This window comes from Podarcis gaigeae (genome assembly GCF_964106915.1).
Source record: "Podarcis gaigeae genome assembly, chromosome: 1".
Taxonomy (NCBI): domain Eukaryota; kingdom Metazoa; phylum Chordata; class Lepidosauria; order Squamata; family Lacertidae; genus Podarcis; species Podarcis gaigeae.
Window position 1 is genome coordinate 135,134,589 of NC_139678.1, and position 18,924 is coordinate 135,153,512.

Sequence of the window (18,924 nt, forward strand, 5' to 3'; positions counted from 1 at the left end):
CCTATACTAATTGAACTCTAGATGTTGTTTTCTTTTGTCTTTTCTGTTTAGTAAAAACTGGTTTCGCATTATGTGACTTGGAATGATTTCTGCAGTCTTCCAGGTTAGTTTAATGTTGGATTCTCATGCCTCTGCCATAGGAAACCTCTGAATCAAACCGAGGGAGGCAGAACATCAACATATCACTCACGGGCTTCATCCTCACCGGTGCTTTTCCCCCTGGAGAAACAGGCGTCGGAACTCACCACTAAGTGGCCACACTTTTTAACAACGCAAAGAGGGGCTGGCGCTGCGCATCCCTGAGCCCCCTCTGGAATAAAGCACCGGCCACTGAACCGTCTCACCCTGTCCGGAGTCCGCCCGCCCGCTCGGGATGCCCGGGAAGGGGGGTCTCCCGAGGCCCCGCCCCGCGCAGAGAGGCCTCCCGGGCGGGGCGAAGGGGCTCCCGGCTCTTTTTCTCGGGAGAGAAGCAGCGGCGAAGTCCCGCTCTCTTCCCCGGAGGGCGGCGCCTCCACCCGGAAAGGCCGCTTGGGCTTTGGCGCGCGCAGGCGCCTCCCTGGGCCGTTGGCGCGCTGGGCGAGGGGCGGAGCCGGCGGGCGGCGGCGGCGGCGGAATTCGAAGCGGCGTCGGGGCTGCTGCGGTGTCGCCAGGCGAGGGCCAGCCATGAGGGCCGCGGCGCTGCGGGGGCGCTCCGGGAACCAGCCCCAGGGACGCATGGAGGCCGAGCCGTGGAAGGAGACCGGCGCGGCCCTGGCCAGGCTGGCCGAGGCCCTCAGCTGCTCCCAGTGGTAATCACTCGCCCCCAGGGGGGCAGGCGGGCGGGAGGCAGTGGGGGGAGATAGATATATACACACACACACACACACACACAGAGAGAGAGAGAGAGATGTATATGTGTGTGCTTAAATATATACGGTGTGTGTTTATTATTATTATATCATAGGAGGGTTTGCAATATAAAAACACAAAAATATAAAGCATAATAACAAACAAAAACAGCAAACCCCCCCCAGCATTATGTGTGTGTGTAAAAATACATCTGTTTATAGGTATGTGTCCGTGCGCACGTGCAGCGGGGCAGAAGGGTGGCTCTTCATGCCCAGTGTGACCACCTTAGTCCAAACACCCTTGAAAGATTCCTGCTGTCTCCCCCCATTTATTCCTGCCCTCCTTCACCAGCTCACCCCAAGTCTCCTCTGTTTTGAATTGTAAGTCTCTGGGGACAGGAACCTGTCAAACACCTTCCTCATAAAGGTGCTGTGGTGTTATTGCTATTTATTGTTATGTATTAAATTTGTCGGTTGCTTTTATCTTGCCCAAAGCAAGCCAGAACAACTTAAAATCAAAAGCAACCCCTCCTCCATGGATATATTCAAATCAAGAAAGAGAAGAAAAAGCACAATACATTAAAAACATCCCACCCACTTCTAAAGGCCGCATGTAATTAAAGGCCCTCTTTGGGGAGAGCATTCCACAAACAGGGAGCCATCACAGAAAAGGCCCCTTCTCATATGTTGGTGGTGGTAAAGCTAGTTTGTGAGTAATAAATCAAGTTGGACATATATCATCACCATTACAGATGTATTTATACTCTGCCTTTCCCCCCTTACAGATAAAATAATAACATAATTGCTGTATACTGAGCCAGTCTATCTTAGGGTTGCCTTATTTCAAAAAGGGAAAACCAGGACACTCTGAAAGTTGAGTTGTTCCATTGACTTGCCTAAGATCCAAGACAAAGCACCACATTTCAGAAATTTCCCCTGGATGTCATTTCTGCCTTTGAAATCCTGGTAATATCTGGGACATATGGCAGCCCTAGTCTATCTAGCCTACTTCTGTCTGCTGCGAGTGGCCGCTTCCCTCTGGGTACAACAACAACAATTATTATAATAATACTTTTCCTCAGCCACTCTGGGCGGGTTACTAAGTCAAAGGCTTTCCCCAGCCCCTGCTTCCTGATGTTCTTTTACTTGGAGATGCCAAGAATCGAACCTGGGACCTTTCTGCATTCAAAGCATGAGCTCTAATTCTAAGCCTTCCTTTAAGATTTGTCCTGTTACCATGGGAAAATCAGAAGGGGGAATGGAAAGGCAGATGTAAAGCAACGCCACAAAACAAATAAAAAGCTATAGGCTTTATGCCAGAAGTTTATTAGAAATTATGTGATTCTGATAATTAGGACAGGAACTTAATATATATATACTTTCCTTGACAGTAGGGACATTTTGAAGAAACCTGTGAACATAGGAGGCTGTGAACATGTCTTATGCCTGTAAGTAATTCCATACAATGCTGTGGTGCAATAACTCTTCTTCTCGCTTATTGGTGAATGTTGAAGATCCTTTCTTCTTCAGTATGCTTTTAGTCATAGAATCATAGAGTTTGAAGGGTGCTGCAATGCAGGAATCTCAAGTAAAGCATCCATGACAGATGGCCATCCAGCCTCTGCTTTCTGTGTTCTTGCTTCTGTTTTAAAATGATCTGCTCTTCTGTCTTTGGTATTTTTTGTTTTTTTGTCACATGGTGTTTATTGCTTATTTTAAGCTTTTATAAACCACACTGTTTTAAAAAGTGGGATAATTGTACAGGAAACATCAATTCACCCTACTTAGGAGTTAATATTTGGAGTCTGCTAGGCTCAGTAATGAGTGTTGGATGAGTGTTCTACATTAGGTGCAATAGTTTGCTGTTGACTAATGAATTATATATATTTGTGGTTGCCTGTGAAGTTGGGCCACTTTCAGACCAAAATAATTGACATGTTTGTTTTAAGAGCTGTTCTGGGTTGCATAAAAACATGCATACTTTTAAAGCAATACAAGCTGATCCAATAATGAAAAACCACTCCAACTTCTCTTGGATAAGGCGTGATTGATAATTTTAATTGATAATTTTCTTGATTAGCTTCAGTCAGGATTTAGGCATAGTTTTGGCACATGAACCGCCTAGGTCACCTCTGTTGATTTTCCTTGATCTTTCACCAGCTTTCAATACCCACAACCTCCTATAGAGGCTGCCCAACGTGGATCTAGGTTCACTGTTTTGAGATGGTTTCAGCCCTATTCGGATGGCCATTTCCAGAGGGTGGTGCTTGGGTGAAGCAGTGGAGTTTCACAGAGGCCAGGCTTCATATTGTTTAGCATCTGTATGAAATGGCTGAGTGGGATCGTGCAGAGATTTGGAGTGTGTTATCAATGTGCAGATGACATGCAGCTTTTTTTCTCCTTTACATTTGCAGGTGTGGCAATGGATGTGCTAGACTGGTGTCTGCCTGTGGACTAAATAAGAGCCAATAAACCAAGGCTCAATCCAGCAAAGACTAAGGCACTGTTGCTGGGCAGTTCCTTAGACCTGATGGGTGGGACACAACCTTTTCTAGAAACAGTTGCACTCCTCCCTAATGGAGCAGGTGCACAGCTTGGGGGGCACTTCTGGATCTATTGTTGTGGTTGGAGGCACATGTGGCCTTGAAATTCTGGTTCATGTGGCCTTGAAATTCTGGTTCATTTTTAAAAATGGTTTTGTCCTTTAAAATTGTCTCAAACCACAGGAACCAGCCCAGACGCTGTGGTTTTCATCAGGGTGTGAGTGAGGTGGGGAGTGTGGCTGCATGGGAATAGACCTTTTCAGTGGTGGCACCCCATCTATGGAATGCTATTGCCAGAGAAGCATTCATGGTACCATCAGTGTCAATTTTTAGGTTCCAGGCTTAGACATTTATATTTACCCAGGCTCTTTGATGTTAAGTTAGCTTCTCCTGTGGTGGAGCAGGTTCGGACTTGTCTTTTTTATTATATTGCTTTGTCTTCATTTTACAAATTTTGTATTGTGAGCCACTTTACATTTGGCTTTTAGCTGATTTTATTTTGATGCTTTGACACATTTCTTTTTTTGTATAAAGTGACTAAGAAATGTAATTAGAATAACTGACTGCCTTATATTACTTTATCTGATCAGTACAGCAAGAAGTTTCCGCTTTACTTAATTGATCTTAAGCAGGCACATTTCTTGTTTCATGCAAAGTAATAATCTTCTCTACTGGGCAGTTTTGTGAACTACCAAGCTTCAATGCAGTCTGCCAGCCAAGAATAGCATAACTTAAGTTCCTGCTTTTGCTGCCTGCCTAGAACTGGCAAGCAAATTGCATTTATCTTAATAATAATAATTTTATTATTTGGAGCCTGCCCATCTGACTGGGTTGCCCCAGCTGCTCTGAGCGGCTTCCAACATAAATAAAAATATAATAAAACATTTAAAAACTTCCCTATACAGGGCTGCCTTCAGATGCCTTCTAAAGGTTATATAATTGCTTATCTCCTTGACATCTGATGAGAGGGCATTCCACAGCGTGGGTGCCACGCAGTGTTCAAAACTCCCATTGTTCCAGGCGCGTTTTGTGGCAGGGAATTTCATTAGCGCAAGCAGTTTCTGAGCTCTAGTATTGCACCTAATGCTTCACATTAAAACTTTACAGTGGAAGGGAAGGAGGACCTTTCTTTGCCTCCCCACTTCCAGCTACTCTCTGAAGACTGGAGAAGAGACCCTCTTAAGAACATTAGGAGGGTGGACAGCAGAAGGACTAGACCATGTGAAAAATGAACATAATATTTTAGCTGCAGTTCATTTTCAGCTTTGTATTATTGTTATAAAAAAGCGTGCATAGACATTCCGTTGTTGCGCCCATAATCTAGGTTTAAGGTGCCATTCAGCTCCTAGCTTTCATATCTCAGTTTCTAACACTGGTGCCACTGCCAAGAAGGCCCTCTGCCTGGTTTCCTGTAACTTCACTTCTCACATGTTATCCTTATTTTGGTGGATCACAGGTTGTGCAGTCCTGCTCTGTGTAGCTGCTTGCTGTAGATCTTAGGGTGGTTCACAACATCTAGCCACGTAAAGGGATAGTTTTTGATAGTAACCTTTGGTAGTGGATCCTTGTTCATTTAACCTAATGCCCATACAATAAAAACCCAAACGTCTTACGCCATTTGATTTTTGTGGGGATTCTTCAAAGATAATGTGTAATATATTTATCTGAAAATTATGGTATCTATTGCATCATCAGCCATAGTTGAAGCAACTGTCAATTACAAAACCCATCACATCATTAGGATCTGAACTTCTGAATCTTGAGAGTTTTTTAAGTGAATAAAACTAAGCTTCAGGAAAGGAGTTCTTGTTTTCAGTTTTGCTGAGCTTATATTAAAGGGAAATGCAGTCATTGACCTGCTCTGATATGCCCTCATACTGAAGTGTATATATTGGTTTGCTCCCTGTTGTGTGGTGCAGTAACAAGTGTTTTTGTTGGCTTACCTTTAAAACATTGCAGGTGGATAAGATCTCCCTGAGGTTCGGATTATCTGTTTTGAACAGACTGCATACTTAGAATCTGCTTCTAAAACAACCTATTCCAGTAAGCAGATGCTTTGGGAGAGAGCATAGAGGCTGCATTTTTCTGTAACTGCACATAACATTGCTTTCATTTTACATGTATGTAACCAAGCACAAATACTGGATCACCTCCTCTTCAGTGGCAGCAGGTTAATTGTGAAGTTGGCAGACAATCATGTATCCTGCATGCCTGTAAAATATGAGGACTTACAGGGTGCTCCATTTCTAGAGTTTGCAGTGAAGGAACAGGCAAAAACTGAAAGCAAACAAGTTGATCTAAATCACTGTGCTTGCTGTATGGTTTTTAAAGCCCAAATCATACCTTGGAACATAAGCCGTGTAGTTAGCACAAACCGTGGTTTGGTGTGTTGTCTGAAAATTGAGCTTATGTGGCCTGTGTGTTTCTTCTGCTTATCTTATTTTGCCATTTCTGCCCATCACAATGTTAGATCCCCTTTAATAGAAAACTGTAGCTATGGAGACTTTTAAAAGAAACAGCAGTAAGATGCATTTTTGTTGTTGTTTAAATCAGCCTCCAGAACTAGTAAACTAAAAGGTTGCAATTAAACATTGTCTATAAGACACCTGGCAACATTTATCATCACATCATTTGTGGAAAGGTTCCAAAGTGACTCCAGCTGCTGCAGCATCTTTTTGGCCTTATTGGTAAAGTAGCAGAGGATACCTTTACAATGTCCTCAAACTGGTGTGGGTTTGTAAGCTTTGCTGGTTCCATAAGTGGCACAGCAGTGGGCTGCATTATAAGTTTACAAAGGCATTATAGGTTTCCAAAGGCATGCAAACATAAGTGAATGCAGGGGAGTTTATATTCTGGGGTGATGGGATTGGGTTATGCAGCCCCACCCATGTGATTTATATCCTCTAGCTGCTGTGGTTGTCCCCCTTAAATTGTCTGACACATTTCAACATATGTAAGCATGAAAAGCTGTCATACTTTCAGGTGGGCCACTGATCTATCTTGCCCAGGCTGGCAGCATCTCACATTGAACTTGGGCAGGGGTTTTCTTCTCAGTCCTGCTACCTGGGACTCCTTTTAAATAGGAATCTCTGGGGACTAAATCTGTGAGAAGCATTCACACTGCCACTGAACTGTTTTCTCACTATTCTTGAGTTATTTTTAAATTACTCTGGAAATAGTTCTAAAATATTCCACAGTGCTAGTTCCTTGAGACTCTTTAACTGAAGTTCTCTTGCCCCTTTCTATGTGATCTGCACCATACAAACTGCTTAATTCCTGCTTTCCTTCAGTTCCCCAATTCACTTGGACTTTCCCCCTGATCTAACAGAGTCTACAGTGCCATTCATGGTTTAATTCCCCTACCTCCCCACCTAGTTTTTACCTTTCCTGGAATGTCCCACCACAGTGGCTCCTGCTTCCTTCTTCATTCACATCCCCTTGACTCACTTTGTACCTTTTCTCCTTCCTTTACTGCTTCTACCAAGGCTCCTTGTGTTGGAGACTCGAGTGAGGGAGAGAACAGAGTGTGCCATATGAGATGGCAGGAGGAGTGTGTCTTAAATTGGCCATTTGACTAGTTAAATATTCTTGAAATTAGTCAATTCGTAGAACTATAACATGCTTTCATAGATTTGCTCCAGTGACAAAGACCCGGATTAGGTAACTGGTATGGAGACAGATTACATTTTAAACTATTGTAATCCATTGCTGATAGGTGAAAATATCATGCAAATATAAATATTTGTGTGAATAATAGAAGACTGAGCAGTCGTCTTGGCTTTTATCCTTGGAATCCAGGGACAGCCCAAGCAATAACAATTTAAATGGTATGGTGGTTTAAATGCTATCCAACTAACAAAATGGACTTGAATCCACAAAAGCTTATGCTATAATAAATTTGTTAGCCTCTAAGGTGCCATAGGATTCTCTGGGTTTTATGTTTTGCTTAAAATGAAATTAAACAATGGCACATGGAACCAATAAAGACTTGGGGGGGGGGAGGGAAGAAAGTTCTTCCCTGCTCCCTGGCATTGCATGACACTCCCAAGGGTTTCCCACTCTTCCAAGAGGCATTGCCAGGGGTCCAAAGGGCTGCACAGAAGTGAGTGAATATCTGTGTGTGGTTCCATTTATAATACAGGACAGAGAGTGCCTATACTTCAGTTAAAGTGTGCATGGAATCAAGCTCTTGTAAGGCATAGAAAGCTCCCTTGCACTTAAAGTTTTAGCATTGATCCATCTAGCTCAGAAGTATCTGCACCAAGTATAGGGAATATTTTTTTCATTTTTTTATAAGATTTTTATTAAAGTTTCAAAAATTTTATAGTAACAAAACAAAACAATACAATAATACAAACAAAAATAAAAACAGGTATAATTTCAATCCCTTATTTTCTTATAACTTACTTCCCTGACTTCCTCATACCTCCCCTTTCTGTATTCCAATTTCTAATTTATTAATTCAGCAAATCCTTTCCCTTATTTTCCATTTAATTTTTAGTCTCTCTTTTTCTTTTTTACTTATCCATTGCAGCTGGAAACCACATACTTTCTAAACCAACGTCATTCTAACATTCATTAATTTTGCAGTATTTCTTAAGATTGAATTTCTTCCAATCTTCTTCCGCTGTCTCTCTTTCCTGGTCTCGGATTCTGCCAGTCATTTCTGCCAGTCCCATATAGTCAATCACCTTCATCTGCCATTCTTCCAAGGTGGGTAGATCTTGTGTCTTCCAATACTTTGCGATGAGTATTCTTGCTGCTGTTGTAGCATACATAAAGAATGTTCTATCCTTCTTTGGCACCAATTGGCCGACCATACCCAAGAGAAAGGCCTCTGGTTTCTTCAGGGAGGTATATTTAAATACCTTTTTCAGTTCATTATATATAATTTCCCAGAAAGCCTTAATCATTGGGCACGTCCACCAAAGGTGAAAGAATGTACCTTCATTTTCTTTACATTTCCAACATTTATTATCAGGCAAGTGGTAAATTTTTGCAAGCTTGACTGGGGTCATGTACCACCTATAAATCATTTTCATAATATTCTCTCTTAGGGCATTACATGCCGTAAATTTCATCCCGGTAGTCCACAACTTTTCCCAGTCAGCGAACATAATGTTATGACCAATGCCTTGTGCCTACTTAATCATGGCTGATTTCACCGTTTCATCCTGCGTATTCCATTTCAACAGCAAATTATACATTTTTGACAAATTTTTAGTATTGGATTCTAACAATTCTGTTTCCAATTTTGATTTTTCCACCTGGAAGCCAATTTTCCTGTCCATCTTATAAACCTCCATTATTTGATAATAATGAAGCCAGTCTCGCACTTTATCTTTTAATGTATAGGGAATATTTTTTCAGCCCCTTCAGGCTGTGTTCAAGGCAACCTTCTGGGGGCCACTTTCCAGTGGACGGAGGAGCCAGAGGCAGAGAAGTGGGCTGATCAATATATGTGAAATTTTCCTTTGTATAGTACACTAGTCTCATCACACTTGCACATTCATCTGCATCCTCTATCCAGGAAAGCAAAATGCATTATTGATGCTCAAGGGCAAAGTTTCAGCCAGGCAAAGACACCCCAGAAGGGTTCATAGTGCAGTCAGTAGAGAGTGTGGCCCTGGGGAGACTCCTGAGGGCCAGATCGGCCCAGAGGACTGAGGTTTCCCCATTCCCAGTTTATACAGAGGAGCAGCGACCCTCCAGGGTTTCAGTCAGGCAGTCTTTCCTATGCCTACCTGCAGATTTCAGGGGTGGAGCAACGGCTCTGTCCCAGTAGAATCGGCAGTTTTGCCTTTGCTTTCTGATGGGGCTACTGAGGTGTGTGTAAAACAGCAAACTACCTGCTTAACACTATTCGTCAATTGATTTACTGATGTATTAATCCTCACATGTCCACTAAAAGAAATCTAGATGGCTGAAGCAGGGGAGGTGATTTGGAACTGAGACGTATGGATACATTCCCCACTATATGTGTCATGGAGACTCTTTCCAAATCCCAAGTATTGGCATTTAGTGGAAAGCAAAACTGTTGTCTGATCATCCCCAAGATAAATTTCTTAACCCGTAGTTTGGCTGTCTTCCTAAGGGAGAGACTAGCATATGGAAAGAGTGGGGGAAGGAACTCCTGACCTCAAAAATCTTTTCTGAATCAGCAGACAAAGATCTATCATCCAGCCTTGCTTTAGAAGAGACTGATTTTCGTTCCCCAGGTGTCTTAAAGAAATGATTCTAGTGTGCTCTTCTCATGGTTGGAAGAAGGTTGCTTTGGAGAAAAGGAGAAAATATAACAGCAGCAACAACAAAAGCTCTTGTTATGCTGTTTCCTCTTATTGAATACAAATGATAGTCAAGTCTTCCACAGGAGTACGCCCTGAACACTGCTTAGGGTAGTTAAGTCAGCTGCAGTTAGTTTTCCAAACCAAGTCAGCTGCAGGTCAGACCAAAATAGTTTTGCTGCGGCATAAACTGTTAATGTGCCTGGAGAGGGGAGGAAAGTAAGAGGTGACTGATGTATAAGAGGAGAAGTGTGTGGAAGCAACAAAACGGCAGCCGCTGGGTCATAAGGGGTCTCTGAGCACTGGGTAACCTTTTCTGAGGCTTGAACAAAGCTGGTCCCTGCAGCGCTGCAGTTTGGTCAAAGGTAACTTCTGAAAGCTGCCTATGGTTAGCATGCATGACATGCCACCTGAAATTTAGTGCATTCTGACATTTGAATATGCCCTTGAACATCGGTCTTTTAAAAATCACTGTAGCTGTACCAGCAGGCTCTAACAGAGGTCATTTGTGTTGTCCAGACTTCCTCAAGAGGCAGGCCTTGCCCTATAAAAAGAGAGAAAAATCCTGCTTAAAATCCAAATAAAAAGTGGATCTCTTGGGAAGCAGAAGGTGATAACTGCTGGTGCAGTTTGTTCTTTTTTGCACTGTGGTCATTAGAAACTTTCTTTTGCGCAATTTTAACCCATTCTGTCTTGCTTTGTCCCCAGGTTTCAGGACAGTAGTTGTTCTTCCATGTTTTAATGGATGTTTCAGCACTCTTTGTATTCTCTTCTGACCATCTGCAGTGTCCTATAAGTTCAACATTTCAATTTCTTCAGTTTCCTCTTGTATACTATTTACTCTTTACTATTATTGTAGTTTTCTCTAGTCCTTTATTAGTGTATCTGTGTTGTTCTTGGACTTTGTCTAGCAGGACTGAACACGATGTTCTTTATGTGCTGTTGTTGGTAGTGCAGAATACAGCAAGATGTCCCTGAGATCTGACCAAATGTACTGAGTAGAGTTTAACATATTGATATTGTTTGTTTTATTTTCTTCCATTTATACCCCACCTTTCTTCTGTCATGGAACCCAAGTGGCCACTGATCCAGGCACTGACCAGACCCAGGCCTGTTTTGCAAGGTGTTTGACACATGTGCTTTTAGACCATATCCTGTGTCATCAGTTTTTGTGATTTCACTCCCACTCTGCCCCCCACAAATGGTTATTTCTCTGAGTCCAGGGATCCATTTGTGTGCCTATTAGTTGCTCCTTCTAGCTCACAACATGTATGAGTTATCCAGAACTTCAGACAGAAAGGAAAGGTAATTAATTCTCAAAAAATTGTATAGCTCAAAGATGAGGAATTTGTGCCCTCCAGATATTTCTGTCATCTTCCCTGACCCCTGGCCATAATAACTGGGTCTGACAGGAGTTGGTGTCCAATAATATCTGAAGGGCCAAAGGTTAGCCATCCTGGTATAGAGCAAGATTTATTGCTAAGGCAAATATTTGATTGATTCTGATAGGTACTCAAGCTATGATCAAGCCAAAATTAAGCACTTAAAGTCTCATGGAAGAGTATTAAGCAGGTGCTGAATGATTTCAGCAGGAGAATTAAGTGTTAATGAATTGGGCTTCCCTGCCAGCTTCCCCCGCCAGCCAGCGGGCAGGCTGCTCCCTGAGCTGCTCCCATTAAAGAGCGCATGGCTCTTGTGGGAGGTGGGGGAAGTGACAGAGCGAGGCTCTCTCACTTCCCCCACCTCCCACAAAAGCCCCCAAGAGCCGCGCTCCCTTTAAAGAGCCACGCGGAGTGTGTGTGTGGCTCTTGGGGAAAAGCCTGCAAGCTCCATGTGGCTCGTGAAAGGGAGCGCTGAGCAGAGCCGGGGATGCATACAGGCTCTTCTCATCGCTCCCTTTAAATAATATTTTTTTTCTTGAATTCCCCCTCTAAAAACTAGGTTCGCCTTATGGTCAGGTGTGCCTTACAGAGCATAAAATATGGTAACTTGAAGCACATTTATCCCGCGGTATGACTGTATTATATTCTTGGACACCATTCTTCTTGGATGGATGCTTGGTAGAGTTGTAATGCTTAAAGCCTACTTCAAACCAGGAATTATCCTCCTAATTTGTATTTGACCCTTAACCATGTTTGGGTATCCATACTTTAACATTTTAACTATGATTAAGCATTATATTTTTATAGGGCCATTGTCACAGGCTGGATAATCTGTAGCCAGATAAATCTGTTAAAAGGTGCATGAAATATGTTCAAATCACTGCTTTCATAATTTATTGCAACCTGTTATTTAGTCAGATTTTATTAGGCTCTTTTAGCTATTGGGCTCTTACTAGCTGGAAAGATGTGGTTTTCGCTGGTTTATAACTTATTCCAAATGTCTGCTATCTTATCCAGCATTACAGACAAAATGTAAATAATTCATTTATTTATTAAATTTATATGCTGCCCTCCCTACCAGAGGAGCTCAGGGTGGCAATGATTGCCTTGCTTTGCCATATTAGTACTTCAGTACTTACATAAGACTTCTCTTAAGCCACCTATCTTGAAAGCTGTTTCCAGTACTCTGTGTGAAAATGTTTTTGCTTATATCTGATTTGCAGAAATTGTGTGGGTGACAGCAGTGGAACAGCCTGCCCAGTGTGTCACGTGCCAGCCATGGTACAAGATGTGAAAGTAAACAGGCAGCTGGACAACATTGTCAAACTGCACAGCAAACTGCAGAGTCTGTGGGGCAGGGACTTATCAGGTAAGTGGAAGGATGGCTGTTTAAAGCATGTGGGGCAGACACATTTCTGAAATGCTATTAAATGTGAGATCTGGACATTTTATAGCAAAGTATGAACCTCATCCTCCTGAAATCCACTGAGATCTTCGTTAGAATAAAGGGTAAAGGCTAATGCAGCATTTATACCTGCAGTTCACTAGAATCTCTGTTGAATTTAGATGAAAATGTCACATTTTGCAGATGTGTGGGGGCCTATCTCCTGGAAATAAAAGCTTAATAAAACTATGGGGCTTCTGTATTCTCATCCTTGCTTAAGGTTCTGAGGGTCAGTGATCTCATTATGTATTCCAAGCATGGGCCCATTCCTACAACACAGTGCCCTGTTTTCATGATCTTGAAAGACCTGTGGTTAGGTAAGACGTGCAGTCTGCTTTCTACAGAGCTCTTTATTGTAGAGTAGATGTTTGTAGCCCTGTGCCAGGGAACATGGTTTGTAGGTAAATTGAGTATACTTATGCATATTTCCATGCCATATTTTCTGGTTATACAATTACATTCATGAACAAATATTATTCATTTGGAGACCAGCAAACATGGTGCGAGTATTGGCTCTTAGAGTGCAGTCAAAACCAGAATCTGTTCATATAAAGCTTTTTCAAACATTAGTATTGAATGCAGTTCATTCAGTGCTCTAATCCTAGAGGATTGTTCCCCAGGTTAGTGCTTTCCAGATGCTTTGAACTACGGCTCCCATCAAAACATTCTGATGCAGCCGCTAAGATCACAGGCGTTCATTACTGTTGCATTTACATTGGATAACTGGCATTTGTATTTGGTAAATTCCCCCTTCATTTGCCCACCAAACTCCGTGTGTGGCCTTAAACTAAGTCGCTCTCACGGTAATTGAGGTAGAAAGGAGTGTACCTACATTGACATGGGGAGATTACAGTGGTACCTCGGGTTAAGTACTTAATTCGTTCCAGAGTTCCATTCTTAACCTGAAACTGTTCTTAACCTGAAGCACCACTTTAGCTAATGGGGCCTCCTGCTGTCGCTGCGCCGCTGGAGCACGATTTCTGTTCTCATCCTGAAGCAAAGTTCTTAACCTGAAGCATTATTTCTGGGTTAGCGGAGTCTGTAACCTGAAGCGTAAGTAACCTGAAGCATATGTAACCTGAGGTACCACTGTAATTCAAATGCTGGCAAAAACACCGTTGCTGTGCTCTCTGCCAGCCAGTGTGGCACTTCCTTGCCCTGAGCATGTTCGCATTGTGGCAGCCTTGCCGCCTTGTCCTTGCGCATTGCCCATGCGCAATGGCAATACAGGCCACCAGATGCCAGATGAGTGCTGCTGCACCACCCTGCTATTGATCTCCGCACTTGCAGAGTGCACCAAGTGTTGGTTTAGATATTATTTTAAATGGAAGTGGCTAATTGTGTAGCTCTTCAGCCCTAACAAGCAAGGCCAGTCATTGGGGGTCGTGGAACTGTAGTCCACTGGTGTCTGAACAGCCACAGGCTAGCCTTTCCAGATTTTAAAATGGCTAGAATAGTAGCTTTGCAGATGCAAGTTCTTCAGTCCTGTAATATTGTTGTCAGGATGGACATGGGGACAGGATATCAGCCACAAGGTGTGGGTCCTTGTTCACGTCCTCATTTTCCAGTGTGATATGTGCCCTTCTGCTTTCTATGCTGGAAAATAGTTTGGTTTCTATGCAAAGGAAGAAAGTGCAAATCTGGCATCAGAAAAGATAGCATTTTAAAACCAATAGGAGAACATTTTAATTTCAAGGCTTTCTGCTCTTAACCAGCATTCGGCTAGAGTTCCTTGGTTTGAACATAATGAAACAATGGCTTAATAGAAATCAGAAGCTTTGCACAGTGATGCAAAGTCTTATACCATGGTTTTATGAAGACTCATATAAATTGTCAGAACCAGTTCATGGTGAGTGCAGATCGGAGCCAACCGAACTCCACTATTTTTTCTTTAAAGAGCAACTATTACTTGCAGATTTGCTTATGTTGAAAGTGTAATTCCGGACATAAGACTGAATCAGATCCCCCCCCCCCCCCCCTTTTGTTATTAGATTGCATGGTAGACCCTTTTATTAGTTTCTTTCTTCTTGAGTAAAAAATATAACTGTCCGCTGGTTCATTCTTCTAGATTGAAAAAAATGCTAGCAGTCTGCTTATATTATGTTCACGTGTTACAATTTTAAATTAAATTAAAGGAAAACTCCTTCATTGCAACTGTTTTGTGTAGTATCTCATGTATTTGGATGTTACCTTCTTAAGATGACTGGTAGGCAATTTGAAAATTAAATCTTAGAAGGCAAGTGTTAACGAAACCATCTTCAAGTGACAATCAAAATATGTTAATTAAGTAATTGAAAAAGGAAGATTCTTTTTAATTTACATGTAATTAAATTCAGACTAGGGAAGACTTAAATGCCTTTCCTGATGAGCTAGTATTGAACCACAGTGCTGCTGCTTTAGCAAAGAAGGGGTTTGTTTTGTCATAATCTTTACTCAGGGTTTTTGCTGACATATTGAAATCTCTGTCTTGCCAATGCAGTGACTCATGGGAAACCTGCAACAGTGTCTGCATATCAATTGTGGATCCTTTGTCTCACAGAATTGAACCAAACTAGACTTTAGGAAACAATGCTTTGCCTTTTAGGGGTCAAAACAGATGTGATATGGGAGATCCATGATTGAATTTCCCAGGTTTTTATTGCTTTAAGGCAGGGACATGTGGGGGTGTCAGATTTTGATCAGAGCAGCAAACAACACTTGAAGAATGGTTCCAAGTGCTGTTCCTTTATCACTTAACTGCTGCAGCTATTAGACTTGCAGAAGAAAAAAGACAGTGCCGTTCTTGAACAAAGAATTTCAGCATGAAATGGTGAATTGCAACTTAGCAGCATGGTGGATAAAATCAATGATTAAAAAAATATATGTATCAAAAAATGGGATTTTAAAAATTTAAATCAGATTTTTAAAAATAAAATGCTTTTGAGGAAAAATCTTTCAAAAGATAGTTTTTTATTTAAGTTACTTTATAGTCCAAAGGCTATTCATCAAGTAATAAGGATTTGTTTTTAATTATGTAGCATGAGGCTTTATATGCAATGTTTAATTTATTTTTTTTTTTTTTTTGGTAAATGAATTCTATTAATCCATTCACAATGTCATGTTCTTCCAGAGGTTTCTGTAAGATTGTTTGGGGCAGTTTTTCTAATGAGAAGATATCACAAACACTTGTTTGCAGTTCTCGAAAGTGTGAATTTGTGTCTGCAGAGATAACATGCCTTTTCTTCACAGGAAAAAACCTTAATTCCATTGTTCCTTTGCAAATTTATATACACAAGATCAACCCCTTACCTCTTATATGCTAAGTTCCAGGAGGTTCAGTGAATTCAGTGGTGCCCCGCAAGACGAACGCCTCGCAAGACGGAAAACCCGCTAGACGAAAGGGTTTTCCGTTTTGGAGGCGCTTCGCAAAACGAATTTCCCTATGGGGTTGCTTCGCAAGACGAAAAAATCTTGCGTCCCCCCGCGGGGTTTTTCCGCCCTTTTCTTAAGCCGCTAAGCTGCTTATCAGCTGTTCCGCTGATAAGCCGCTTAACAGCTGATCGCTGGAAGCCGCTTGACAGCTGTAGCGCTAATCCGCTAAGCTGTCAATGGGCTTGCTTCGCAAGACGAAAAAACCGCTAGATGAAGAGAATTGCGGAACGAATACTTTTCGTCTAGCGAGGCACCACTGTAGATGGTTTGGAGTGGAATAGATTTGCACAAGTAGCTAAGTGTGAAGCAGTAAAAATGAAAGTGCAGCCTTGTGAACAGAATACTCCACAAGTCTTGGGATCTTTGTGTAATAATTGTGCAAGTCAGCTGCATGTCTGTGCAACTCAGACTTGAGGCAAGTGCTGAAGGCACTTCAGGGCTGGCAGCCTCTTCTCAAACCCACTGGGTTCCATCAACTGCACTAACACTTAACTGTATAGAATAGGTGCCTGAATGTAGAAGCAAATCCAAAGGGGTGTTTTTGGAGGAGGAAATAGTAACTGGGATCTTTAAGTCCTTGGCAAGACCTTGAAGTGCTTGCCAGTCAACTAAGAAGACTGGTTCACTGGTTCCAGGCTCTTCTTCCCAGGGCTCGCCGGAAATTCTCCAAACAATAAAGTCTCTACTGGGAACTTCAGTCCTGCAGCAGGAATCCCTGAAGTTCTCTGCTCCAGTCCTTGGTTCCCCTTTTCCAGCTTTCCACCAGCCTGTTTCTCCTCGGCCTGCTTTTACTGCTTGCCTCTTCCAGCCTGGGCCTACCATCTGTATCTCCCCCACCCCCCGCCAAAAAAGGAAGGCCAGTCTCTCCAAAGCCAGAGCTGCTGGGAGATATAGCCCATATAAACAGTTAACTTATTAAACCTTACAATAATTTCATAATTATCTATGTATTTTTAATAGTATAACCAAATCAGTAATTTTTGATATAACTCTAGAAACTACTCTGAACAATTATTATTCCGAAAATAAAACCTTTATCTGGTTGTAAATATTAAGATTATACCAGCAAGAATGAATCTTTCTGTAAAAAAATGATTTAAAACAAGTCTTACTGACTAGTGATTTAAATCGTGATTTAAATTGATTTGATTTAAATCAAATCTACCCTGCTTAGCAATAAGTTTGGTTCTATCATCTGTGGCTTTAATCATGATAATGGCTTCCTATCACACAGCAGGGTTTAATTACCTTACAAATGCTAGGATATTCAGTTTATCAGTTACTGTTGTGAATGGTTACTGTGTTTGTTTCACCTTAACATAATTGTCACATTTCATTTTCATGTGATCTGTTTTTTTCTTCATACTTGTGTCATCTGAAAATATCACTATACCTGCTCTCTGAGGAGATCATTCCATGTGTCTAGTGAGGTACCATATTTTTCGCTCTATAGGACACATTTTTCCCCTCCAAAAATGAAGGGGAAATGTGTGTGCGTCCTATGGAGCGAATGCAGGCTTTTGCTAAAGCCTGGAGAACGAGAGGGATCGGTGCACACCAACCCCTCTCGCGCTCCAGGCTTCAGGAAGCTATCCGCAAGCCTTCAGAGTGCCCGCCAGGCTCTGAAGGCTTGCGGATAGCAGCCTGCAGCCCGAAGCCTGGGGAGCGCAGCGCCAACTTCCACTGTGCACCCCGGGCTTCAGGCAGCTATCCGCAAGCCTTCGGAGCCTGGCAGGAGTTCTCACTGTCTTGGCTTCTTTGCTCTTTGGGGCTTGCGGGGGTTTCTTTATTCCCCCCCCCCAAAAAAAAAACTAGGTGCGCCCTATGGTCTGGTGTTCCCTATAGAGCGGAAAATACGGTAGATTCCCATCCACAAAAGATCATGCCATAATGTTGATGTTAGTCTTTAAGGTGCCATATAACTTTTTTGTTTGTAAGAAGTGGGAGGGTGTCAAGCCCAAGATTATAAATTCAAAAGGGAAAAGAGCCCCTAACTATCCAGGGGCTATGTCCTCTTTAATCTTGTGAACAAATTGGGGACAGAAGTGAGGTATGGGACTTCAGGAGGTAGCTGGCACAGCAAGCTCTTAAGGCCATTTTTGAAATGCATTTCCCTATACGTTGCCTGTGAGCTGTGATCACCACTAGCAATTTTCATTTGACTCTGTTCTCCTCCTCTTTTCTATGTGCTCAAGTCTTCCTCCCCTCCCTAAATGCTTGGGAGAAGGTAAACAGCCCTCCTAAATTATTGTCATTATCGGCTTTGTCATCCCCGAGAGGAGCGAGGCTTTTCGTTCCACTGTCTTTGACAGCATCCTTTCCAAGTGAACCTTATTACCTGCATTTATTCTAAAGTGTATAATTACTGTAATTAAGGTGGGTAATTAGGAAGAACTTGTTCAATTGAGGGACATAGTATGTGGCATACTGGAGATAAAGAACTCTGATTTACAGTAATGCTTTTTTCAAAAACGAACTTCCCAGCTACTTTAGCAGACTTTTTTTTTCTTGGTTCAGTGTACTTTAAAGACACACAGTTGTCTGCTGTAATCTTTCCTGACCACTGCTTATAGATGATTCTACCATATTCTTCATAACATAGTTTTACTTTCACTGAAGAGCTAAAAGGAAAGCTATTTTCTTTTTAAAGCATGCAGGTGCTGGCCATGTGCTTTTAAACACATGCTGGACCAGGTGTACAGGGCAACAAACTGGACATTGCGGAGGTGTGTGTGTCCCAATTTGGCTGTTATGCAGAGGTAGTGATCTTGACCCCATTTCTGTTATGGATTGCATGGTGTTGCATGTGTATGATAAGAGTTTTCATAATGGCTCAAAACAAGTGTTTGAATAAGCTGGAAAATCCTCATAATTTTTATTCCCCTAGAGCTGAATGCTTAACATACGAACTAATCATTCTGTCATGAAGGTGCTAATGTTGTGCAGATGGTATCAAAGCACTTCCCTTTGGTTTTTAATAAGGGACTAGTATGTCAAAGAGATTTCTCAACTTCTGTTCTGAAAACTCATAAT

General features: G+C 42.0%; 1 protein-coding gene across 3 annotated transcripts in view; it reads left to right on the plus strand.

Moving 5' to 3' along the window:
* The first annotated feature begins 256 nt into the window (after positions 1–256).
* Positions 257–18,924, plus strand: part of BARD1 (BRCA1 associated RING domain 1) — a 61,939-nt gene continuing 43,271 nt past the window's right edge. The window contains exons 1-3 of one of the 3 annotated variants that reach the window (XM_083707593.1): positions 257–788; positions 2,219–2,275; positions 12,260–12,405. In XM_083707593.1, coding sequence (XP_083563719.1) covers positions 664–788; positions 2,219–2,275; positions 12,260–12,405 — 328 coding nt within the window. In that variant the 5' untranslated portion in view covers positions 257–663. The remainder of the gene's footprint in view (positions 789–2,218; positions 2,276–12,259; positions 12,406–18,924) is intronic. The other 2 variants (XM_083707594.1, XM_083707595.1) reach the window with 2 other exon arrangements.